The sequence below is a fragment of the Lampris incognitus genome, chromosome 2, assembly GCF_029633865.1.
Source record: "Lampris incognitus isolate fLamInc1 chromosome 2, fLamInc1.hap2, whole genome shotgun sequence".
NCBI lineage: Eukaryota > Metazoa > Chordata > Actinopteri > Lampriformes > Lampridae > Lampris > Lampris incognitus.
This window is the reverse complement of record NC_079212.1, coordinates 134,551,341-134,579,063: the sequence shown is the minus strand read 5'-3', so window position 1 is coordinate 134,579,063 and position 27,723 is coordinate 134,551,341. Positions and strand designations below refer to the sequence as shown.

Genomic DNA, 27,723 nt, shown 5'->3' with positions numbered 1-27,723 from the left:
TTAATTTTGCCCAAAAACTTCCGGGTCGTGTGGTCATGTGACTTAGAATAAAAACTTGTTCATCATAATGAAAGTAACAAAAGGCAAAATAATTACGAGTTTAACTCACAAAGTACTTGAAATTACTGTAAACAAGATGTAGTGTAAATGCATCAAAAGGGAATCATAAAATATCACGCATATCGACTTCTGGTGTTGTCATGGCAACACGTATACGCCGGTCTTATCAGCGTCAGCTACCATCAAGTAGATAACCCCCCCCCCCACACACACACACACACACACCCCCACCCCCATTCCAGAGTAGGGACTGACGGTTGCTAAATGTTCGGACGTCAGAGGGACGATGGTGGAGGGCTGGTAAAGATGGCGGCGCTCTCCGAGGATGGGAGGTATGGATTGAATTGTGGCCGACCGAGCGCTGACAGAGTCACCGTCCTGCATGTTAAATTGACAGAGACAGCACTGAGAACGATAGAGCGCTACCAAAACACTAAGGTAAGCAAAACGGCCATCCTCCCCAGTTTGAACTGGGACTGAACTGGTGTGGAAGTCCAAACTGGGGAGCGAACTGCCACGCACAGCATAAAGCTACGAACGCTAGCTAGTTAAATTAGCCCGCTTGTTGGCATCGGGAATTTTTTTTTTTGCTGACCAGCTAGTTATTCATTTATTGACTCGTAAGTACTCGATTATGAGATGAACCAGCAAAACTACATTGTACCTGGGCCCCTTGCTCTGACGGCTTTCTATTAACTGTCAAATGTTATTTCTCCAGAAAACCTGTTGGAAGCATAAGACACTCTGATTAGCTGACGTTAGCTCTCTCCTTTTCTGCTGTGCTGGCCAAGTCCACTTTCTTGCCAAACTAGCCATACGTCGACCTAAGTAATAAATCAACCTTTTAAATTGGTAGCATGTGAGTCATGCGACTATTCGAACCATGTCGGGAGTTTTCCCCGTCTTTCATAAGACTAATGTCACAATTTCGGGGTTTGGATAAGACAGTGACGTTGACAAACCTAAACATACTACTTCGACAAATTCCTGCTTTCTCGGGCACGCCGGGGGGGGGGGGGAGACCAGAAGGCTATCTATGTTAACATTTTCACTAGTTTCTCATTTAATGTTTCACGCTATTAACAAGTGAAGAGTGCGGCGGACTTGGCTTGCTAGGCAGGGAGACCGCCGTTATCGCGCAGGTAGGAAACCGAGCCCACTTTGATTCTCATATTCGACTGCCTTTGGAAATAGAAATTAGTTGCGATGCAATGGCGGAAAGTCTCGGCTGGTACACTACTATTCAAATAAAGGTATTCAAAAGAGATTTGCGCGTGTTGACTGTCATCGGCTTAAATTGATGAGAAATAGCCTATTTTCTCAGGAAATAACTCAAATCCAAGAAGCTGACCCCCCATATGTTATAACCCCCCTTTTTTTTCGGAAACATACTGTAGCGAATTCGGGGGACAACGCAATTCGCTACAATACGATAACCAAACGAGTTAACGGTGAGTGTAATGCACGGTTGGACGATTCGACTCGGAAGCCTCCTGAGGAAATTAACCGTGTCGCACGGTACGTGTTGTCGTCCAGGCATGCATTATTTCTAAAGCTCCGAACAAACAACTTCGCTTTGCCACCAGCCATTACAAAGCATTTCAGACTGACAACTGTTCAGGCGCAGCGCAATAAGCCCATACTTGCGATCAAATATAACTTGTTAATCTTGAGCTGTACAAATGGTATTATCTTGGCGAGGCAGACCACAGGTGAATTAAGGTTAGGGATTTTTCTGCAGCCATAAGTGCAGAGGCCAGACGACACACTATGCCCTGTTAACTTGCCACCGGCGACGTGGTTATATAATAAACACCGGGCCTGGGGCCTGTCACAGTTCATTTAACCTAGCATGGAACCACAATGTTCAGAGGTCTCTTGACAACTTTTTTTTTTGTAACGGTGTGTACAGTGTGCATCTGTGTGTGGCAGCGTAAGTCATATTTGGAACTGAAACGAATCACACGGTTGCTAATCATGACTGTATCGGTACAACTGGCATAGTTGGCCTTCAGTGAGTTGAAGGAATTCTTTTGTGACAGCCCATGCAACAACCTTATTGGATGTGGTAGCAATGGTCCATACACAGCTTTGAACGGCAGCCTACCATCTCTTGCTGACTGAGCAGCCAAAACTGCCTGCTTTTAGTTTCTCTCCCCCTCTCGATGTGTGTGTGGGGGGCTGAACTGTAGTGTGAGAGCTGGCTAAGTCTGTCTTTCTGTGGTAACATGAAATGTGATCAGAACTATGTGAGTGGCCTGGTTGGTGTGCAAGTGCATGTTGGGGGATGGGAAACTGGCTTGATCCTCAAACTTCAGTAGCATGGAGTTAAAGCTTGGCTTTCTACACTCAGAATTTGTTAGATTTAGCTTTATCTCACACTGTTTGAAAATATAGATTGTGGCATTAGTGCCTTGGATTTCTTGTGTGTGTGTGTGTGTGTGTGTGTGTGTGTGTGTGTGTGTGTGTGTGTGTGTGTGTGAGTGAGAGAGCTTATATTTCAGCAGGTTTATTTTCCAGATAGTGTTCTTTAGTTCTTTAGAAATGTTGAGAAGCTGTTGTCAATAAAACTTCACATTCCACTCAGAATAGTTGACACCGGACTTGAGTGAACCATGATTTAGCCAGCTCATTTACTTCACAGTGAAAAAAAAAACAGCGAGTCCAGAGCATATCCATCTTAATCTATAGAGCGGCAGAGGAGCCACTGCATATTTGTGGTTGTCCACTCTGTTTCAAGTAGACGTCAACTAAGCTTTCAAACGCCACACAAAACAAGCAGACTTCAAAAATATCTTAAAAAATGCCACCATTTTCTGTGTACAAGTCCCAGCACTTGTATTCAAAGTGAATGGTTCAAGGGAGTGTCTCTAAAGCGCTATAATGTTAACTTATCTTTTTATGTTTAAAAAGTTGGGCTCTGCTGTTTCTGTTGCCCAATTTGAGTTTTTATATATTTTTTATATAGGTACTAGGCAAATATTTTCATGAATGCTGTCTGTAGTCATTATTTTCTAACTTTGCTCTGTCATTGACTTGTTAAGCTCTGTGCTCTTCCACAATGTTGACATTGGCTTCATATATTTTTCTTGAATTTCAGAATGTATCTTTGCGGCCAAAAATACAATTCAAGGGACTCCAAGGTGTAAGTACTTTTTTTTTCTTTTTTAGTTTTTGTGTCTGTGCGTGTTTTGGTTGAGGGTGGATCATATCCATCATTATCCCCCAACAGGCGGATAGCCTTGAGGGGATTATGCGTTTTTGTGTGTGTGTGTGTGTGTGTGTGTGTGTGTGTGTCCGCAGCTAATCTTGCAAACTACTGGATCCATCAGCCTAAATTTTTTGTATACAGTTTAGGGATGGGCATGGTTAAATCGGTCAACCGAAAAGGACCTTTAATCGAAATGTCAACATCTTTACCTGAAATGTTAACGTTTCATTTTTTTAGGCATTATTATTAGTTTAGCTGCTTAAATTAATGGTTTCCAAAAATAAAATACCTTTTAAAGGTAGTCCTCTGTTCTATTTTAATTGGTGGTTTGAGATTAGCAGTCGGATCTTGAATTTTCTGGGGAAGTGGTAAACATGGCGGCAGCGGAGTGTGGAAATATTTTGAAGAAATTGAGCTGCATCGTGTTCAATGCAAGATATGTGGCATCAAACTTAGTTATACTAGTTCAGTGACTACAATGAGATATGTGCAACAAAAGTGCCATGACAAATCTCTCAATGAAGGAAAAAAAAGGAAGTATGGCATCCTTTGTTACCATTAAATGCAAGTGTGATTCCAGTAGACAACAGCAGATAACACGGCTCATCATCACTTCAATGGTTACGAAAGACATGTTACCCCTTAATTTTGTTGAGGGGGGGGGGGGCTTTCGTGATCTCCTGGAATTTAAAGAGCCATAATATAAGGTACCTGCACGCAAGACAATTACAGCACAGGTTGAGAAAGAATACAGCGACACGGTTGGGGAATTAAAATGAGACCTTTGTGCTGTTAACAATGTTGCCTTTACCACAGGTGTGTGGACTGCCCTTACAACAGAAGCATATATAACTAACATGTTCCTGCATGGAGGGATAGGAAATTAAAACTGCTGTCTTACAAACTTGCAGCACAGATGAGACACATGGCCGAAAACATTGCTGCACATTTTCAAACTGTCGCTGAAGAATGGGGATTGACTGGAAAAGTCCGTGCACGCGTGCATGATAATGCAAAGAACATGGTTCTTGCACACAAGTCTTTGGTAGAAGAATGGAAATCATTGTGCTGTTATGCCCATACACTTCAGCCTGCCATAAATGATGGTTTTGGTAGCGCTAATATGAGCCATGTGGTGGTGGTGTGCAGCTGTTTAGTGTCTCATTTTCACCATGGCTCTACTGCAACAAGTGCATTAAAGAGAAAGCAAGCGCTTCAGAGTTGGCCCATCCACAAATTGATACAGTACCATTGCACACGCTGGAATTCGGTGTCCGATATGATGGAACGGCTGGATGAGCAACGATGGGTGGTAACGGCCACATTGTCAGACAGGAATGTCACCAAAATCGGTGATGCACGCACCCTGGAACTTACCAGTGGCACCTGGCAGAAAGTGGAAGATATGTTGCCAGCACTCAAATCTCTGCAGTGCACGACAACAGGACTCTGCAGTGAGACCCACGTGTGCATCTCAGCGGTTTACCTGGTGACACAGCCTGATGAACAGGCACCTGCAACCTGTAGCTGGAGAATCTCCAAAGGTAATGGAGCTCAAACGAGCTGTAGCAAGCCCTCTCGAGGCATGTGTGTGATGAATAAAATATCTTCTTGTAAGCTGCCTTAAATACATAGTCCATACATTTGATCTTATTATGTAACTAATAATTAGGCCTAATTATTTAACATCTGTTTCATCAACTGACATTTCATTAAAATTATTTTGTGTTAACTTTCCAGACACTTGTTGGTAAAAATTTAATGTTCAATGTTTAAAATAAGATATGTTATAAAAAAAGTGAGCCCACCTATTCATCTGCTCAACCAGTTACTGGTGTTTCATGTTATGTTTCATTTTTTTTATTTATTAAATGGCAGTTTTGGATTTAAGTTTTTAATGTATATTTTTTCTCATTTTTGGAAGTAGGCTATTTGCGCATTATTTGCCCATTTATTTTGGTTAAATACAATATTTAAGAGGTGTATTGTGAGGGGGAAAAGTTGCTTATTGTTTTTTATATTCAAGATACTGTATTTTGTTTTACCAGGCATTGTTCCACATTTTGAAAGTTTCAATAAATTCATCAGAAATATTACTATTGACTTTGAGACGGTACTAAATGCATTGTATATAATTGATGAATTTTATTGTTGGTTGTGGTCTTATGTGTTGTCACGTGCTTTTACAGGCTATTAGACGTATAAAGTAAACGGTTAACCGATCAAATTCTGCCATTAACCGAACAAGGAAAATAATTCAAAATGCCCATCCCTAGCACAGTTATGACTGTGGCCTTGTTCAGACTGTCAGCTGAAATCTGTTTTTTGGCATATCCAGATTGTATCCACATTAATTTCAGAATGTCTGGACAGCAAAAAACTACATGAAATGCGAAAAAGGGGTAGTTTCCTGCCAAGTCTGAGCACCGGTGAAGGGGAGATAGGCCTGGCAGGGATCTGCACTCTACTGAGTGCACTCTTCTAGTTTAGTGTAAAATATTCCAACACTGTCACATTCTCTATACCAAAGTTTGACATTTTAATATGGCTGTCCTGATGCTTTGAAGCCTCTGATCGTTACCATGGTAATTGACGGCAAAATCAGTACTCCGGGGTCCCCCCCCCCCCTGGAAGATGGTAAACAGCAGTTGGCAGTATGGCACAGAATAAAATGGAAAAACGTCCATGCGAACGCAGCATCTCATCTCTTCTACACGCAGTGCCCATAAGATATGATTTACAGCTAGTTTGGCAAGATGTCCAAAAAGCTAAGCATCTGGAATACATTCAAAATTTGTGAAGATGACCCCCAAAAAGTTGAGCGCCAGATATGCAACAAAAAAAAACCCTGGCATATCACAGATCTATAAAGAGTTTTTTAAATCACCTGAAAACTGTAAGTAGCTTCTCCTTTGTACACGGCACGCATTACATTTTTTTTTGTCCGGTGCGCCGAAATGCTGCAGCAGGAGGCGTCGTTGGGGACAGTCATGGGTGTGCGCTGTGCTGGACACACACTCCAGCCCTTTGCATTACAGCGGCACTTAAACACAATCCTGTATGCTATACCATGGCTGCTGGAAGGGTTTTTGTGGGGCACTTTTAACGCTGCAGTTGCTTTGGCACTAAAAAAAAGAGAAAATGCAGCAAGTCCCAGAGCACAAACTCATTCAAGATGTCCCAACATGTTGGAACCCGACGTACTTTATGCTGGATTGTCTTTACAAGCAAAGGTGGCCCATTTCAGCTGTCCTGTCAGACCCTAAATGTCACCAAAAGGGCTGATTCAAACACTGAACCTGACCAGAGACAGTCCAGTGGGCCATAGCAGAGGAAACCATCCTTAGGCCTTTTATCACCCTCACTGATCTGTCATCACAAGAAGAAAATGGGTCCTTGACAGCAGTTGTGCCAATGCTGACAAATGTCAAAAGAAGGCATCTTACAGTATGAGGATGACAACACAATCAAAGCTCTGAAAAGTAAACGGGTGGAGGAAATTGAAAGGAGGCAGTGAGCGTCAAACATGAATGAAGCTAGTGTCCTCGGCGCAGCCAGTGACCCCCGCCTCAAGCAATTGAATTGGCTGTCTTACCAGGAAAAGGTACAGCTGTACACAAAGGTGACCAGATTGGCTGAGCACTCTGTCATAAATGAGCAAGAGCAAGATGTCAATCAACTATTGACAAGGGTGGAGGAGGCATTTCATCGACTGCACCAAAAAAGAGGGCTAAAACTGACCAAAAGCGAGAAACAGCTCCTCTTGTCCATGGATGACGATTGAGAGGCGACTGTCACTGCAAAGAAGGAACTGGAAGACTTTTTAAAAGACAGGTCAAAAACAGATTCCGGTCTCTCTTTAGGGGTGGAGATGAAATGATGACCATTTTCCACAACTGTAGCAAAGTGTTTGCTTTGCATCGCTGCCACTTCAGTCCCTTTAGAGTGCATTTCTTTGTGAAAGCTGGATTTATTGTAAGCAAATCGAGAAATTCCCTGTTGCCAAAGAATGTGGACATGTTGGTCTTTCTGTCCATCCAGCCATTATCTGAACCGCTTATCCTGCTCTCAGTGTCGCGGGGATGCTGGAGCCTATTCCAGCAGTCATTGAGCGGCAGGCGAGGAGACACCCTGGACAGACCGCCAGGCAATCACGGGGCCGACATACACACACACACACACACACACACACACACACACACACACACACACACACACACACACACACACACACATTCATACCTAGGGACAATTTAGTACGGCCGATTCATCTGACGTACATGTCTTTGGACTGTGGGAGGAAACCAGAGCCCCCGAAGGAAACCCACGCAGACACCGGGAGAACATGCAAACTCCACACAGAGGACAACCCGAGATGACCCCCAAGGTTGGACTACCCTGGGGCTAGAACCCAGGACCTTCTTGCTGTGAGGCGACTGTGCTAACCACTGCACCACTGTGCCGCTCAGTTTATTTCAATAAAAAGGAAATGCCTTGAAGCATAATGACAATAACATCCTAATGATAGCATGTGATAAAGACATAATAACATCAATCATAAACGCAATTTAGTTTTTATAGTTTGAGGATGTAATTTATTTAATTAGATTATTGCAGTCAGTTGTCGGCCCCCCACCCACATAACAAAGCTTCAAATACCTTCGAATACTTGCTGCCAAATATTCGAAGCACAAAAAAAGGTATCTGGGACAGCTCTACATTTTAGATTGGACTAGTGGTCTTTTAACACCGAATTATTCGGATTTATTTATAATGACTGCTAATCCATTTGAATAAAACTCAAACAGAACTGCAGTATGGGTGCTGATCATTAAGTTGGTTTTGATAGATGGGCATTGTGAAAGCAATATATTTTCGGTTTGTAGTGGATCATGGGGTAACTACCTAACGCTGTACGCATACTAACCCACTCAGACATACACACACACACACACACACACACACACACACACACACACACACACTGCCTATAAATAAATCTCTGACATCCAGTCCATAGCTGGATCTATGTTATAGAAACCTCCTTGCATATAAACACACACCCTTCCCATGGCTTCTCAGACATCAGAGACCCCCCTGTGGCATGCTAGCACCTATGCTGTTCACATCAAACTCCATAGCTGAGCTGTAGTCACAGCCAGTGACTATTTTTACCTTTCGGTCACGTTAAACCACCTAATATTCAAAAATCTAAATTGCTGGCACAAACCATTTCAGCCCAATTAATCATCTTAACTACCGAGAACAAACTGATAAATTTTCAGGAATACTTCCTTCATTGATTTATTCTCTTTGTGAACTTTATGTAGCGTATTAAGATTCCCAGGACCGAGTCCTCCTCTGACGCCTTCCAGAATTTTGACTTCTACTTGTCCAGCGTGGGGAAGGACAATCCTCAGGGAAGCTTTGAGTGTATTCAACAAAATGCAACAAGGTAATGTAGTGGTTCAAAGCGGTGACTAATAAGACAGATAATTTGCTAAACAGGTAGTCCTTAATGACTGTTTTACCACTCATCAGAATGCCTGCTCTCCTTTCTTTCTCCAGCTCGGGAGCCTCCCATCTTTCATTGTTGGGGACGATACAAGACAAAGTCACAGTGTGCGCCACCAGTGACTCTTACCAGGTAACTCGGGAGCGCATGACCCAGGCTGTGGAGGACACACGTGAACGTGGGACCAAAGTCATCAAGCCTGGGGGCCAATACAGGGGTAAGGCTCTCCATGCATCCCACTCTAATAATGCATGCATCTGCTACCACCCAAACCAAAAGTGCCTTTGCTTCTGGTCTGCAACTGCCATGGCCAAAACCTAGGCTCGATCCAAGCATGGCACCTGGCCTTGAGTTCTGTCAACACTTCTTCGCATTTTTTAAACATCGTCTCCTTTGAGATTCTAAAAGGTAAAAGCTGTCATTCTGGTTTAATTTTGACTGAAAAGGGCCAAGGAAGGCAAATTAAGCTATATCTGCTTTTTTCATACACTGTCAGAATGCCATGGAAAGGGCTGAAGCCTGGTAGTCTTCCAGTGAGCACTGCTCCTGTTTAAGTATTTATCACTTGTATACAATCAAGACTTGCTCTGTCTTTCACCCTCACACACTTGATATACACAAACATGTAGGGCAGTCAATGAATATTCCAAATTCGAACGTATCCATCCATTATCCAAACTGCTTATCCTGCTCTCAGGGTCGCGGGGACGCTGGAGCCTATCCCAGCAGTCATTGGCCGGCAGGCGGGGAGACACCCTGGACAGGCAGCCAGGCCATCGCAGGGCCCCGGAATAGCAAAAAAAAAACAAAGCATATATAAAACCAAATTATTGAAAAACAAAAAAAACAGACATTTGAGTTTGAAAATGAGTATTCATTTGTGGGGAAAAAAAGCACTACTGTGGCTGTCTGCCTCACGAATTCTCGCGAGGGCCTTGGCTGCTGCACTAAATACGCTGCATGACGGACAGGTGTCACACAATGTCAGTTTCATTGGTTGAAAATGAAATTTAGGTCAAGCTGAAACGACCGAATAATTCAACAACAACCATGTGGTAAAGATGGCAGAGAGAATGATTTTCACTCTGAACAATCTAAAAAGCCCCGTTTGGAAATACTTTGGATTTTGGGCAGAAAACGTAAAAGTTGTGGAACCTCAAGATAAAGTCATATGTATGCTACAGTTAGTATACCAAAAATACTACCAAATTCTTTATTTAGACCAGTATAAATAATCCCTAATCTGTATAAAAATTAGGCATCAATTACGAATAATTCATCTGGCAGGATGTACCGATACCACTTTTTTTCAGTACAAGTACTTACATTTGAGTACTTGCCGATACCGAGTACCGATATGAGTACTTAATAATGCCATTACACTTCTTACAATTACTTTGAAAATGCGTTTTATTTTCATCAGACGTTGTTCATTCTCTGACTGTAACAAACTGTCGTCACTGACATTTGAACATTCAGCTATAAGATTTTCTTAAACATGGCGTTGCCACACATTTCACTATAATAGAACCACACTTAAGTGTAACAAAATTGTCATACTGACATTTTAACATTCAATACTTTTCTTAAACATGGCATTGCCACACATTTCACTAAAATATAACCACACTTTTTAATGTAACAAATTGTCGTTACTGACATTTTAACATTCAGCTATATGTTTCAGCTGTTATGTTCACCGCCCGCGGGTTGTCTCTGGACATTTTCTCTCGCTTCTCCAGCGTTTGCTGCAAAGTTGGTTGTTGCTCTTTCCCGCTGCTATTTGCAAACGCCTTGAACTCGGCGTCGTGTTGGTTCTTCAGTTGTTTTATCAAATTGCTTGTGTTGAAAGAGCTAGTTTTTTTTTTTTCAGTCCGCGGTGGTGTAGCGGTCTAAGCATCGGCTTTGTGTCGATGCAGTTGCCCACTGGGGACCGGGGTTCGTGCCTCGGTCTCGTCAGATCCGACTATGGCCGGACTCGATGAAGCAGCAATAATTGGCAACGCTGTCTTCGGGAGGGGGGCGGAGTCGGCTTGTGTTCGTCACGGGAATGCGCCTCTGTGTGTCGGAAAAAGCAGCGGTTCGGCCTGGACGAGGCGTCTCCTTCGAGACTGCCGGCCAGAGAGACGCAGTTGGCGAATGCATGCAGTACGAGGGTGGGTGTTTGAACTAGAATAAGGATCGATTGGCCGCTAAATTTTGCTGAGCATAATTTGCAGTCGGCTTTACTTTTGTCACCGTCGTTTACTTTGAAATATCTCCACACGGCTAACATTGCTCCTCCTCCACCGCCTACCTACTCAACTGAGAGGTGAATGTAACGCTGCTGTAAAGTGGTATCGGGTGGTGTTGTATTGGAGCAGTTTTATGAGTATGAGTACACGCGCACAGTATCGGACCGATACCCAATACTGGTATCGGTATCGGTGCAGTCTCCGATACCATCATTTCTCTCTCCGGCACCAACCATGGCGCAGAGAGATAGAGAGGTCCATAGTCTTTAAATGAAGTTTTACGGTATAGGACAGTATTTTATTTATTTTGTAATTTGTAGGTATGTAGATCTTTTAAAAGACATGTTTATGTTCAAATGAATATACTTATACAAGTTGTTGTGTCTCTCGTTGTATTGGTTTGCCCGCTTATAGACGTAATGCGCAAAAATATGTTCGAATGGGTTTGAACCCATGTTTTGTTTTTGTTTTTTTAGAAGTAATAATTGAACGTAATGTTTGGCCAATTTTGACAGCCCTACAAACATGTTGGCCAGTTTCCTGTCCACCACTTGCCACCTGGATTGAGGTCATGCAAATGGAAAAGAAAAAGTAACGCTTGTCTAATCTAATTTAGTGTATCACTCTCACAGCTTCAGTGACGAACTCTGTCCAACTAGTAGAGGTTAGGATACAAGATGTGTAACATAACATCCTCTGTTGACGTAACGTCCCATGCCAAATGTCTTTTCCGTAACCCTTAAAGGCGAAATTTCTTTCATGGTGAAACTGCATTGTTCTGTGTTTCACTGCAGAGGGCTTTGTTTGCACCTCCTGCACAACACCCAACTAATTTGCTATCATGCTGATATCCCAATTTGGCCCATTTATTACAACCTACAAACATTCTGTTCTTTCGTTCTCTTCCCCCGTATGTTCTGTTGATGATCCAACTTTGATTAATCAATGGCTGTGTGATTAGTTTTTGCTAGCTATAGCAGACTAATTCATCATTTTGCTGTGTAGTGAAGACTGCAGAGATGCATTCCTAAAATATTAGCTGACTTTAGCATTAGCCATGCTAACTGACCCATTGTTCTGACAGCTCTATCCCACAAATGGTGTAATCACAGCAGCAGCTGTCAATTCTACTTGTCTATTCAACCCATCTCTTTATCATGTAACTGCTGCATGTCTGCATTGTTTACAGTTAACATATCAGCTGTACAGTGTTTTCTTAACAGATTGCCCTTTAAAATGCGTTTTATAATTGGCTAAGGATTCTCACTCTGCAAACTTGAAAAGTCAGTTAAAGCTTCCTTAGGTCTGTTGTCAGGCCCTTGGGGATCTATTTGCATACAAGGGCCCACATGAGAACTGTGAATCGAGAGGAGCAGCATACGAAAGGGGCGTTACAGAGGCATGTTGCAGCTGGCTCAGTGATCACCCTACTACCCAATATGAAAGGTGCCTTATAACTCATTGTCTCCAAAGACTAGGCCTATGAGTTTCTGGTAACAGCCTGTAACTTGTCTTCCGTGGGAACTTATCCAATCCTTGTCATCATAAATGTGGTGGCATTTAATGTTGTTTTAAATTTAACTGTCTAAGTTGCCATAGTGTTGACAACCAAAAAATAATTGTTGTGAGAAATTACCACACTCCTACCTTTTTTTTAACCTCAATTGAAAGTCCAGCATATGAAGTCGCTAGGCTGACTTTCTGAAGGCGAAAGCTTACTAGAGAAAGCCGTTCACCTGTATCAGTCCACCATTCGCTTGTGAGACGACAAACGTGTATGTGAGCTCTGTTACCATTTAGTGAGAGGTGGGATGGGGGCAGAAAGAGGCAACATGGCTGCAACAAGTTTTTTTTCTAACCCTAATCTTTTAACAAGCTTAGAATTTCATAACGACTGAGAAGCAGTATTGGGAAATGTCAAGGCATCCTGGCTAAGCACGTGGCTTACCAGGATAGAGCCGAGGCATCTTACGTTCTTAATTAACTTGAGTCTTCCAAGTAAATCAGGTTCTCCTAAATAATTATAGTTGATACATGCCATTGTTGTGTTGTTTGTGTGGCTGTCTGTGATAGTGGTGACAGAAACAAAGCAGTTTGTAACAAACTCCGTCAGGTTCCCAAGGTCCAGTGGAGATTGGGTGTAATTTATTCAGCAAGAGCAATGTTTTCAAGCTATGCAGCTGCTCCTTAGTCTGTTGTAGGGATGGTTGTGACTTATTGTGAAAGCAGTCTTCATTGCTTGATTCCATAGTTTGAAGTTGCCAGATTTCTGTGTAGCACATACTCCATGTTTTGATTCACTTGGCTGTATTAACTTGGGTTTCATTGTGATTGGTGTGAATTGTACTTGACCACATAAGCTAACAGTTTTCTGGTGCAGAGAGAGGTTTGACATTTAATCTACTTTCACCTCTTTCTTTCACAGGGAAACAAGTGCAGATCCGAAAGCCAGCACCATTGGCACCAGAAGTAGTCCCAGAGCGCAAGCGCTCCACTCCCATCAACCCAGCCAACACCATCCGCAAGTGCCTTGTCAGTAACCCAGTGTCCCAGCGGCCGTACCGGAACCGTATCATTCACCTTCTGGCCCTAAGGTCCTACAAGAAGCTGGAGGTGCTAGCCCGGCTGCAGCGGGACGGCATCAGTCAGAAGGATCGCAGTTCCCTGGGGACCACATTGCAACAGGTAGGGGATAGAAGATGCCACTGCCCTCAAATGAGACTTGGCATTGAGGAATACACTTAAGAAAATGAAAGCCAAAGATTGGTTCGTATAAGCATTGATTGTGTTTGAGAAAAGTTACAAATTACACAAGGGAAATGACAAGTATTGATAAGCTGATTCGATTCAGGAATATTGTGCTGGACGGTGGCCTGCAGGATATGTGGTTAGCATTGTTGCTTCATGGCAAGAAGTTCCTGCATTAGGTTCTGTGGCCTTCTGTGCTGAGTTTGCATATCCTACTCTTATTTGAGTACGTTTCTTCCAAATGCCCCCCATCCCCAAAACTTGCATATTTGTTTTTTAATGGAAGACTCTTGCTTGCTCCTTAGATTTGAGAGATATACTACATGACCAAAAGTATGTGGAAACCTGAACATTGCATCTATATGTGCTTGTTGAACATCTCATTCCAAAACCATGGGCATTAATATAGAATGCCCCCCCCCCCGCAACCGCTATAACAGCCTCCATTCTTCATGGAAGGCATTCCACTAGATTTTGGAACATGGCTGCGGAGCTTGGCTCCCATTCAGTCACATTAGTGAGGTCAGGCACTAATGCTGGGTGAGAAGGCCTGGCTCATGGTTGGCCTTCCAATTCATCTCAGTGCGGCTGAGGTCAGGGCTCTGTGCAGGCCAGTCAAGTTTTTCCATACCAAACGCAGTAAACCACATCTTTAAGTACCTCGCTTTGTGCAAGGTGCATTGCCATGTTGAAACAGGAAAGGGCCTTTCCCAAGTTGTTGCCACAAAGTTGGAAGCACACAATTCTCTAGAATGTCATGGTATGCTGTAGCGTTAAGATTTCCCTTCACTGAAACTAAGGGGCCTAGCCCAAACCATAAAAAATAGTCCCAGACCGTTATTCCCCCTCAACCAAACTTTACAGTTGTCACTATGCATTAAGGGAGGTAGCGTTTTCCTGGCATCCATCTACTTAAAGTTGACCGGGACAGCTCTTGTAGGGCAGAAATTTGACCAACTGACTTGTTGGAAAGGGACATTCTATGACAGAATGTCACTGAGCTCTTCAGTACCACCCATTCAATGTTTGCCAATGTTTGTCTATGGAGATTGCATGGCTGTATGCTTGATTTTATGCATCTACCAGCAATGAATATGGCTGAAGTAACTGAACCCACTGATTAGAAGGGGCTGTCCACATACTTCTGACCATGTAGTGTATCTCATAGCCCTAACCCTTGTCTGATACCGTTTACAGACTGGTAGGGTCCAGCAATCTGGTGACCAAATATTGGATGAAGATAGTGTATAGAATGAATGAATGAATAAATGGTTGTAGTTAGTTTTGTGCTGGAGCTCTGTCTTGAAAGATAGCTTCCTCTACCCAGGCAGTAGAGCATAGTATGCAAATCGCTCTGAGAAGGACCACTTCTCACCACCAAGTCTTGATGCATGCTCAACCACAAAGTTTCTATCAACAAGCTTCTTAGTTTTAAAACCTACATTTACATACACAGATGTATGTTTAGCTATGGTTTAGCCAGCCCTTGAAATTGAATGTATTCACACCTGTTGTAAGCTTCCAATGCTCTAGCAGAAAATAAATACCAGTAAAAATTGTTATTGTTTGTGTGTATACAAAACAGGTGGCAAATCTGAACCCCAAAGACAACTCTTATTCATTGAAAGATTTCATTTACCGTGAGGTCCAGCGAGATTGGCCGGGCTACTCTGAAGATGAGAAGGCCCAGGTGGACAGGATCCTGGCTCGGTATAGAAATTGCTCTGTTGTTTGCTGACACTCAGGGGTTTAGGATATGTTTGCTTGAAGACCAAAAATAACTTCAGGGAATAAAAAGGACAAAAATTTCACCTTTATGCTCAAAAAAATTAGTTACACAGATTACGCTGTGCTTGTCTGTTTTCTTTTCTTCTTGTCTATTTTCCTGTCATCAATGTAAAACATCTGCCTGCGTCCATCAGATGTAAAGCTGAGGCAGTCCTAAGAATGAAGGATGCAGGGTTTTCAGCCTATTCAGAAGTTTATGTATTTGATGGCCTGCATCCAAAACCTAGTTAAACCCATATTTTCGTTAAAGCTACCATTTTTTTATTAATTGATCTTGAGTTTATGCAGAACTAATTGTACCCACTGACAATTAAATACACCATGTAGTTTTGCTGCTAGAGCCTCAAGTGGTCTGGTGCTACCAGCTGGAGTACATTCATAAATTCACTCTAAGAGCTTCACAGAACTCCATGAATGCTCTATTGTCATTCAGAAATTCAGAGCATTTGGGAGTGCTTAGAGCATAATACTAGACACCAGCTGAAGAGACTGTGAGCATCAGAACTCTAAAAATGGCTGATGAGGTTTCAGTAAAATGCAACGGTTGTGGTTTATTCGTTGATCCACTAATGGATTGACGATTCCATCCTTGGTCCTCCTGCATAACAAATATACTTCTGATCTTTCAAAATTGTCAGTAACAAAGAGGGGTCTCACACACTCAGAAGAACGAGCAGTAATGGTCTTCAGAAATTGACTTGTTTAATACATTGTGGTAGATGAAAAAATAATTTAGCATCAAGCCTTCATTACTGTATACTACTGCAGCCTTGCAACACAATGTTGAAAGCACCAAGGAAGTACCATTTGCACCCAGTGGTAACACTTTATTTGAGGGGGTGTGCATAAGACTGACATGACACTGTTATAACCATGACATGACACCTGTCATGAACACGAAGGAATCTTTATGAATGTTTGACTAGTGTCATTCGGTCAGTTATGTCATTTTTAATGCCAAGTTGACATTGGTTGAGATGTCTTTGTTGTAGCAACCCGAGTGGGACTGAGCCGCTCAATTTGGTATATTTCATGTGTCTAGCTCGAAAACAGATGTCTCTAAGAATGTCAACTTTACATTAAAAATGACATAATTGACCAAATAACACTTAATGACAACAGCCATAAACATTCATAAAGATTCTCTTCATCTTCATAACAGGTGTCATGTCAATCTTATGCACACCCCTTCAAAGAAAGTGTGACCCAGCCAGCAAGCACTGCTGCTGTGCCAAATTTGCATGGTGTAGCTTTAAAGATTAATCAGACTAACAGGAGAGTGGACTTAATTCATGAAATGGTCTTATGCACACATTTGTTCTTATATACACTGATGGAGTTTTTTAGCCCTCAAGGTCGTCTTACAGACAAGAAGCAAAATCAATAATGTTAGCCAGTTGGTGTCTAAATTCAGGAGTTACTAAGGCTCTGTCTTCTGTGAGGAAAACTTGAGCACTACAAAAAGTGTGTAAGAATAACTTTTGTATGTAAGACCATTTAACGAATAAGGCCCAATGTGTCCAAATCCAAAATTAATATTATTACAAAAAGGTAGACCTGCCACTTTTTCAATTATTGATCAGTAAATTCAGATTTTAGTTGTTAAGTTGAATCAGATGTTATGAGATCCATAATATGTGCTTACTCAGCTGCAACCTGTCTTCTTGTTGCATTACTATGCCCATTTGTTTCCTCTCACAGTAAATTGGGTCCTCCCAATGAGGCACTTTCAACAAGCAGTTCTCCTAAAGACAGGGTCGCTGCGTCCCCACAGGTAAGCACACAAACGCCATACACCTTCAGCCTCATGCAGATCCATTCACACCAAATAACAAAGTTGTGATCTATCTCGTGATATCAGATCTGAATAAGAAAAAGCCACAGGTTGAGGCAATGTGTAAGTGCACACAGTTTACATTAAGATCAATAAGTGATTGCAATGCATGCTAAGTGCATCTGGCTGAGATTTGATTGTACTTTTAGAAGTCCTCCAGTTTAATCAGAGTCAACCAGGTCTGTTAACATTATTGAGAAGTGTCCATCCAGGGGGTAGAATGGTGATCATATTGTCTCAACTAATTTGGGCAGCATTGGTGGAGAGCCTTTAGTCTGGAGTTGTCAAAGACGGTCTCTTCTCTGCAAAGTCAAATTAAGGAACTGAACTTTTGTTTGATACATGCTCATTAATTCAAGTAAGGAAATCCCAGAAAGTTGAGTCAGTTCATCTGGACACAAAGTTTAGTGGGAGAAAGGTTTCAGTCATCTAAGTGACTTTATCAGTTGCAGCTGACTGATTGGTTTCATATACAAATTGCTGTGAACATTAAGAGTTACAGTGACTACATGTGGTATTTACAGAGGATTGGGGAATAGCTGCAATCACAGGGTTGTAAGATGGCGACAGATGTACTCTTAGCCCCCCTCGGTTCAGGGATGGTTATGTACCATCTGCTTCGCACAACACAGGAGAGCTGCCTCGTCAGGCCAGCAGTCTGCGGTCTACACCCATCTACAGACCAGTGGCCACTCTTTCAAGGATGAGGATGTGCACATCGTTGATAGGGAGGAACACTGGTTTGAATGGAGGGTCAAAGAGGCCATCTATGTGAAGAGGGAACAACCATCCCTGAACTGAGGAGGAGGGCTAAGAGTACATCTTTTGCCATCTTACAACCCTGTGATTGCAGCTATTCCCCAATCCTCTGTGAATAGTACACGTGGCCATTGTCAGGGTATGGTTACACATACATGTAATTAACATAGGGGAATATATGCCTCCCGTTCAATTCCACTCTGTGTGAGCGAAGGAGCGAATAAAACATTCATTTTCGGGGGTGAAGGAAACTTGCGTTTTTGCTTGGCGTGGAGCTCAACTTCAAACTTTGACCGGCGAATCCGCAGCCTCAACTAATTGTAAAGAAGTGTGTGTGGTTGAACCCACGTGGCGTCACATCCTGCATTGCCCACATTCAGCGCAACAAGATCTGATTTTTGCATCAGCAGGTGATGTGGGACCGTAACTTAACTCTAATTAATGGTTACGGCATTTGCATACGGAAATGATCGCTGGTTTCAGCTGTTATGCAACTGTGCTGTTTATAAGGTTGGGGATACCTGCAGTCAGCTGAGACTGACAAAGTCACTTAGATGAGTGATGAAACATTTCTCCCACTAGATTTTGTGCCCAGATGAACTGATTCAACTTTCTGGGATCTTGTTAAAGTAGACCATTATCAGCACGATTGTCATTTGACCAATTAACAAATGACAAAGACTGAAAAAGTCATGTGAGCTACACAGAATCACAACCATCATCTGGATGTGCATACCAGCTTGATTGTTTACTCCAGTAAAAAAAAAAACTCATTGGGTGCAGTGAAGCTCTTAAGGTGGGAAATTATTTTTTCCATTGACGTGTTAGTGCTGTTGTGGAATTGAACAAACAATAAATATTTAAATAGCCATGCGAGATATGAGATTGTCAAAGTGTCAATAAAACGTTGTGTCAGGGTCAGCAGTGTTTTCAACCAACCCCTTCCATGTTACATGCTGTGATGTGGTACTATCAGGTGGATATTTGCCTGTGTGCTTTGTGACCTTGTAGCAGATCCCTCATATCATCTTCCTTCTTGTGAATTTCCTTGTATTTTGTTTTTCTTTGAGGATATAAGAGTATGATACTATTATGCTGCTGTTTGCTTTTTATTTTACACATGCTTTGTGTAATTGAGTACATTTGAAATCGGTGTGCTTAATGCTTGTGTTTTCCTTTGAGCCACAGTTAATTTCAGTGTTTTTGCGGTGACATAATTGTTTTGCTTAGTTTTTGATATATTCCTATTCAAACTCTACGAAATGGGCTTTTAACACTCTTAGATTTTTTTTAGGTAGTTGCTCCTTATCTAAGGTCAGGATGTTGTGTTGCTGTAAAGCCCACTGAGGCAAATTTGTAATTTGTGATATTGGGCTATACAAATAAAATTGACTTGAGTTGACTTAGGGGTAGCAGGCTACAAGACTCTCAAGACTGTAATGTTCTTTTTTGCTTTCACCCAAATTTGCTTCTAATCTGTTCACATTTTTGTATATAAATACCAGACATAAATGCAAAGGCTGTGACTGGATTGATTTCAACAGACCATCCAGATCACATTTTAACAGCAGGGCTAAAATAGTCAGGTAGTAAAGCAAGCATGTCCTAAATTTCAGTTGCTTTCTTGCAGAAACGCCAACTAGAGTTTGAATTCATCGATCCTCTAGCACCAAAGAAGGCTCGTATCTCCCACCTCAGCAGTCGAGGGCACACTGCATCATCTTCATTGTCTTCTGACCGTTGTGAGGATGATAACAGCCCCAGCACTAAGCGCTCATCCCTACCCTCCAGTGTCACCTCTGCCCCTCCATCCCACCTCCCTATTTCCTCCCACCCACCTGCACCCTCTCACCAGCAGCCAAGTCCAGGCTCCAGCTCAAACTCTCCTAGCACCCCAGAGGGCCGTGGTACACAGGACCTGCCTTTGGACCAGAGTTCTTCCTGCAGGGACCCTTCACCTAGCCCCTCCCACTGTCCTCACTCCTCTGAAAGGTCCCAGCAGGAGAGCTACCAACCCCCTAATCCATCCCGAAGACTAGTCACCTCCCCCAGTTCTCCTCTCCGGACGTCCCTCACAGTTAGCTCCACTGTCATTAGCAGTGGAGGTAACCCTCCTTTGTCCAGCAGCATTAGCAAGAAGTCCAAGAAGAAGTCTAAGAAGCACAAAGAGAGGGACAGAGAATCGGAGAAAGAGAAGCAGAAGGAGAGCGGCAGATGTAGCTCGCCCAGGGCTGCAGAACAACCTCAGGGTGGTCATAGACCCAGAAAGAGACACTGTGCTGAGAAAGAGGACAAGGAAGCCTTCATCAAGAATCCTCACCATAACCAAGGTGTGTATTCCTTATTTTATTTTGGTGTGTGTGTATTTCATTTGCATTATCAACCAAATTAAGTGGCCAGATATGCATTGTAAGTACTTTGGTTTCTTCTTGTGAAAAACATGCCATGGCTGCAAGCTTGCTTAAAAATTGGAGCTTTAGTGTTTTGTTCACTTTTATCTAACCCGTACAGAATTCACATGTCTGCATGTGTCAAGCCTGCTTTTCCTGTCCAACTTTCAATCCAATTTGTCTCTCAGACTTTGGAATCCTACTCGGCATGTAACTCCTTTTATTTTGGCCTGTCTGGTTACATAGCCCACCCAACCACTTACAGTTAAATCCTTGCTTATGTTGCTCATAGGTTTAGATTGTTGAGGCATTAAACTATGCTCTGTTTTACTCTATGGGTTGTGAAAGCTGGTTTACTCTGTTGAAAATTTCATTTCCCTGTGGAGTCCTTCCCTTTCTTTCTTTTCATGTCTCAAAAAATTCTCTTAAACCACTTAAAACACCTTTAAAGTCCTTTTTGTGGCCATTTGGATATGACGATTTATTTTCTGTTTTGATTTTCTCCTTTTGTTGTTTCTATTCCTATCTTAGCAATTTGATGTATTTTCCCCAGTGTACACTTCTGGGTATCCAGGAGTAATAAATTGGCATGGAATTATTCAAGGAGAAAAGTGTTGGTGATATATGTATACACACACATACTGAAGCGCCAACCTAATATTATGACCACCTGCCTAATATGCTGTTGGTCCTCCGTGTTCCGCCAAAACAGCACCGACCCAAGGCATGGACTCTACAAGACCCCTGAAGGTGTCCTGTGGTATCTGGCACCAAAACATTGACAGCAGATCCTTCAAGTCCTACAAGTTGTGAGGTTGAGCCACCGTGGATCAGACTTGTTGGTCGAGCACATCCCACAGATGCTCAATCGGATTGAGATCTGGATAATTTGGAGGCCAGGGCAACACCCTGAGCACTTAATCATGTTTCTCAAATCGTTCCCGAACAATGTGTGCAGTGTGGCAGGGCAAATTATCCTGCTGAAAGAGGCCACTGCCATCACGGAATACTATTGCCATGAAGGGGGGTACCTGTTCTGCAACAATGTTCAGGTAGGTGGTATATGTCAAACTGACGTCTACATGAATGGCCGGACCCAGCAGAACATTGCCCATTGCATCACACACCCTCCACTGGCTTGTCGTCTACCCACATTGCATCCTGGTGCCATCTCTTCCCTGGGTAAATGGTGCCCACGTACACAGCCATCCACGTTATCTAAAAGAAAATCGGACTTATTGGACCAGGCAGCCTCCTTCCACTGCTCCAAGGTCCAGCTCAGATGCTCGCATGCCCCATTGTAGATGCTTTCAATGGAGGACAGGGGTCATCATGGACACTGACCGGTCTGCGGCTACGCAAACCCCATACGCAGCAGGGTGCGATGCACTGTTTTGGGATACATTCCTCCCATAACCATCATTAAAATTTTCTGTGACTTGTGCCACAGTAGATTTTCTGTCGGTTCGTAACAGACAGGAAAGCCTTCATTCCCCTCGTGCATTGATGAGTTTTTGGTGCACAACACCCTGTCACTGGTTTGTGGTTAACCCTCCTCAGACCACATCAGTAGGTACTCATCACTGCCGACCGGGAGGTACCCCCTTACCGTTTCAGAGATGCTCTCACCCAGTCATCTGGCCATGACAATTTGGCCCTTGTCAAAGTCGCTCAGGTCTTTACTCCTGCCTATTTCTCTTGCATCCAACACATTGACTGCAAGAACTGATTGTTCGCTTACCATCTAATCTACCCAGACCTTGAAATGTGTGCTTGTTTGAAGATGATCAACATTATTCGGTTCACCTGTGAGTGGTCATAATGTTTTGGCTCATCAGTGTATATCGTAAATTACTTTTTGTTCTGACACAAGCCTGCATGTCTCTTCAGTTTCCTCAGTGAAAGAAAAGCCAGTCCACTCCACACATTTCTCTTCCACCACTGTGATGCCAGACTATGAAGTGTAAGTATTCATTATACCTGAAAGTATTACCACTGTAATTGCCTTGATATTGACCCTCCGATGCTAGCCCTCCCCTTAGATAGATTTGTAAAACCTAGAAAAATACACTTTAATTACTTGATATGACTACTTGTGTCCAAGCAGTCATATCAAGTCACTACTTGGAAACAGTGATAGGAATTTTTTTCTTCCGTGGTGTGTTTCAATTTCTTTGCACCACTTGTCAGAAAAGAGTCACCAAGTTCACTCGGCAGTGACGATGATCTCTTGGCGTCGCTTTTAGAAAAAAGAAAATATCAGGTACAGCTTAATTTGGTGAGGGTAGCATCTTGAATTTCGCTGTTTCATCCAAGAACTGAAGCTTTACCACATTTTCATCAGGAAATATTTCGGATGTCTGTGGGGCAATTTAAGGCTTTTGTGATTGTAACTGAGAGCTTGGGCTTGAGATGCCAGCCAGATGGCTTCCTTCAGGTTGGCGACTATATAGTCTTTATATTTTTTGTTATAAAATACAGGATGAACAGCAGTATTGATCAATGCCCCCCATTTTGCCAGTTCTCTATTAGTTTTAGATTGTGTGACATCATTGACGTTCACTCATATTACTGGTCAAGCACTCATTCTAGCTAGCAAAATTTTGCAACAAATATGATGAAATGTCTGCCTTGGTGTGCAAGGACCTTTGAAAAATATACACAGGCGGGGTGTCTGGGTGGCATGGCCGTCTATTCCGTTGCCTACCAACACGGGGATTGCCAGTTCGAATCCCTGTATTACCTCCGGCTTGGTCGGGCGTCCCTACAGACACAATTGGCTGTGTCTGCGGGTGGGAAGCCGGATGTGGGTATGTGACCTGTTTGCTGTACTAGCGCCTCCTCTGGTCGGTTGGGGCACCTGTTCGGGGGGGGAGGGGGAAATGACGGGAATCGCGTGATCCTCCCACGCGCTATGTCCCCCTGGTGAAACTCCTCACTATCAGCTGAAAAGAAGCGGCTGGCGACTCCACATGCATCGGAGGGAGCATGTGGTAGTCTGCAGCCCTCCCCGGATCAGCAGAAGGGGTGGAGCAGTGACCGGGTCGGCTTGGAAGAGTGGGGTAATTGGGAGAAAAGGGGGGGGAAATCCAAAAAGAAAAAAAATATACACAGGCGAAAGGGCTGCAGAGTTTGTATACATGAAATGCTGTGTGACCTGTGATTGCAGGAAGTACACGTCGTTGGTATCCACGGATCAGCGCCAGATATACAAGGACGACTTCAACGCTGAGTATGATGAGTACCGTGTCCTGCATGCCCATGTGGAGAGTATCACCCGCCGCTTTACTCAGCTGGATGCCCAGTGCCGGAAGCTGGCACCTGGCACCAAAGAGTACCAGGTCATATTTCAAGAACTTAATTTGATACAGTTCTGTTGCTCCAGTGCATTCACTGACATAGTGTAGTTCCATTAATTGCTTAAGACCATTAGAAATTCTAAAATGGTTGAAAGTTATTGTAGCTTTTAACCAAATTTAACCCCAGTTAAGAGGTTGTCAACACTTATGAAACCTAAGGCCCTAAAATCAATGCATTATTGAGCTTGTCATCTAGGAGAAAGTTAGACCAGAATCATTGTAAAAGTAACATCTTTCACTGATAAGAGAGCCTGTGTTAATTAGAAGTATTAAAGCTGTGTTAAGCAATACAGTGCCATGTAAAAGTATTCAACCCCCTTGACAGTCATCACCAATTTCTGGATTATAAAATATACTCACACATCTCTTCTGGAACAATATTATTTTTGTGAACCCATAAGCTCCAACAGCATGTTCCCAAAGCCAAAATAAGTATTTTCATTGACTTTTTGTAAATAAATTACAAACTAAAATATAATGTCTGCATAAGTATTCAACCCCCACATATCAATACTTTGAAGAGTACCATTTTGCTGCAATAACAGCCATGATTCACTTAGGGTAAGTATGTACAAGCTTTGCATATTCTTTTGGAGTAATTTTTGCCCATTCTTGTTGGCAGAATTTGTACAGGTCTTGCAGGTTGGTGGGCTGGCGCCTCTGGACTGCGATTTTCAATCTGTGCCACAGATTTTTAATGGGGTGAGGTCCGGACTTTGACTTGGCCACTCCAAAACGTTCACCTTTTTGTTGCTGAGCCATGCCATTGTTGCTTTAGCCTTGTGCTTAGGATCATTGTCCTGCTGGAAGGTGAACCTTCCCCCAAGCTTCACTTTTATGGCAGACTGCAACAGGTTTTCTTCCAATATTTCTCTGTATTTCGCTCCATCCATTCTTCCCTCAATTTGAACAAGGTTCCCCAGTGCCTGCAGATGAAAAGCAACCCCATAGCATTAAGCTGCTACCGCCATGCTTCACTGTAGGGAGGGTGTTTTTTAGGGCATGAGCAGTGTTAGGTTTGTGCCACACATAACACTTTTGAGTTTTTGCCAAAAAGCTCAACTTTCGTCTCATCTGACCACAAAATCTTTACCCACATCCTAACTGGGTCTCCCTCATGCTTGGTAGCAAATTCCAAGTATGCTTTTATATGCATAGTTTTGCACAACGGCTTCTTTCTTGCCACCCTCCCATACAGGCCAGATTTATGGAGAGCCCGTGATATGGTTGACTCATGCACATTTATTCCAGTTTCAGCCACTGACCTCTGGAGCTCCTTCAAAGTGATTGCAGGACCATCTTTGGCCTTCCTCACAAGCCCATGTCTTCTTCAGACACTTAGCTTTGAGAGACAGCCTGCCCTACAAAGCGTCTAGGTGGTGTGATACAGCTTCCACATTCTGACAATGGATCCAACAGTGTTCTGTGGGACATCCAAACACTTGGATATTGTTTTATATCCCTTTCCCACCTTCTGCATTTTAATCACCGTCTCTTACTTTAGTAAGAGACAGTGTCTTAATTTTCTGATGGAGTTCACGCCCGGCTAATGGACTTTACACAGTGCTTTTTATACCCATAAACAAGACAGTTACTTTAATATCTTACAGGTGCACACTAATTATGTAACCTGGGTTTGTTTTAGGAATAATTTGTCATTAAACTTGGAGCTTTCAGAGCACAAGGGGTTGAATACTTACGCAAGCACTATATTTTAGTTTTTACTTTATTGATAAAAAGTCAGCGAAACATAACTTATTTTGGCTTTGGGAACATGCTGTTAGAGCTTATGGGTTCACAAAAAATAATAATGTTCAGGAACAGATGTGTGAGTATCTTTTATAATCCAGAAATCAGTGATGACTGTAAAGGGGGTTGAATACTTTTGCAAGGCACTGTATTGTCTATCAACACAGAATCAGATGACTAGTTTTCCTTAGCCAGAGACAGGCTTTTTGTCAACATTATCTGGCCCAACGATCCCCCATATACCTTTCCCCGTCTGGCTGTAAATCTGTAGATAAACCAATTGAGCAACTCGCATGTTGAGAACAGGGTCAAGGGTGAAACAGAGGGCAAGCGTTCTCAATTTATAGGTTGCACAAGTGGTTTATCCGGTTTTTTAGCAGGGAGAAGAGGTTCAAACATTTGGCTAAAAGTAAAGGCAAAGCCTGTCTAGTTAAGGAAAACTGTGGCGTTGATTCTCGATGCGATCAGCAGTACAACCAATCCTTTCGCATTCAATGGAATCGTTTCATTCACTGTTAATATCAAAAACATCACTAAATGCAACTTTAATGCTGCCATTCCAAATATTATGGCAACCCCATAACCTGCATATGTGGAATGATAGTGTAGAGTTTTTGTACATCTTGAAATCCATGGTTACATTGTCTTTGCTGGGGTTTTTTTTGTTTTTTTATGTATGTATCAAGTAATGCATTTCACACTTCATTTTTTGATAAGCTAGTGAATGTTGGCTACAATCTGTTTTAAATATTGCATTAACATTGTTAAATATTCATTTCAACTTTTACAGAAGGTACATGAAGAAGTCTTGAAAGAGTACAAGAAGATGAAAGAAGTAAGTAATGTTATAGAGTTCTTTCATTGCTCATGATTTGCTTAAGAAATTGGTTAAAACCATGAAGTAATTTCGATGCCATGCAGTTAAGTTTGCATCCAAAGTGTTGCCATAAGGCATTTTGTTAGTATGTGTTGTCATTAAAGGTGGCACATTAAGACTAATGATAGTTACATGTCTGTTTTTGTGCAGCAGAGTCCCAACTACCATGAGGAGAAGCAGCGCTGCGAGTACCTGCACAACAAGTTGGCCCACATCAAGCGTCTGATAGCCGACTTTGACCAGCGCAGGGCCCAGGCCTGGAGCTAAGAGCACAGCACAGCCTGCCAGTTCATTTTCAAAAATCAGTATTGGGAGAGGAGAGTATCAAACCAGGATGGGGTATCCAACTGGCAATTTATATCCCATCTGTTGCTTACTCTGCAACCACTTCCCTCTTACTCTCCTCCCCTTCTCTCATTATCCTTATTTTTCCATTCCTTCCTTCTTTCCTACCTTTGATTCCACAGGCTACAATGTTGCCTGCAGTCTTGAAATTCTTACTTTCATTTTATCCCCTGTTTTTGTTTCCTTGATGGTTTTACCTGAAGCTCCTCAGGAATTCTACACCACTGGACCAGTGGAAGGAGCTATTTGCATGTGTGAAGGGGTTTGGGGAATACTTAACTCTTCTAGCCTTTGAAGGTCTTTATTTAAAGACAAAAAAAAAAGAACAATAAAAAAATAGCTATTTTTGAACAGCAGAGAAAATATAAACATGTATTTAATTAAAAGAATAGAGGGAGAAATATTTATTTTCGTTCAGACTCGGTACTAGGGAAGAGAGTCTGGCGCATATGATTTATTGTTTAAACAGAAAAGTTTAACTTTTGTCAGAAAACAATGCAAAAAAAAATGACCATGGGCCTTATGTGTTTGACTTTCTGAAGCCATTTTGCACGCAAGATTGATATGTCATCTCAATTGGCTAAGATGGCTCTCCTGCCTTGTTCTTCTCCTTCCTTCCTTACTAAAAATACTGTACTGGATAATTCTGCTCCCACACGTCGCTGTCTGTTGTGCCGAGTTCAAACTGAAAAGGAAGGAAATTTAACTCGCAGAAGAAATCATATGAACCTAAACGAGACGCAACGACAGTATGTGTGCATGGATTGTAAATTTAGTTAATATAGCCATGTCGGGTGGTGAGGGTGGGGTAACTAAAGGAGCACAGTCCCCTGACAGTTTGGGGGGCGGGGGGG

General features: G+C 42.5%; 1 protein-coding gene across 1 annotated transcript; it reads left to right on the top strand.

Moving 5' to 3' along the window:
- The first annotated feature begins 324 nt into the window (after positions 1-324).
- ell2 (elongation factor for RNA polymerase II 2) lies at positions 325-27,723 on the top strand. Its single transcript, XM_056273118.1, has 12 exons — positions 325-498; positions 3,161-3,205; positions 8,602-8,726; positions 8,840-9,003; positions 13,446-13,705; positions 15,354-15,478; positions 17,258-17,330; positions 19,780-20,479; positions 22,430-22,502; positions 23,709-23,880; positions 26,438-26,482; positions 26,675-27,723. Exons 1-12 carry the CDS (start codon positions 325-327, stop codon positions 26,789-26,791), a joined length of 2,073 nt encoding a protein of 690 aa, XP_056129093.1. The 3' UTR covers positions 26,792-27,723.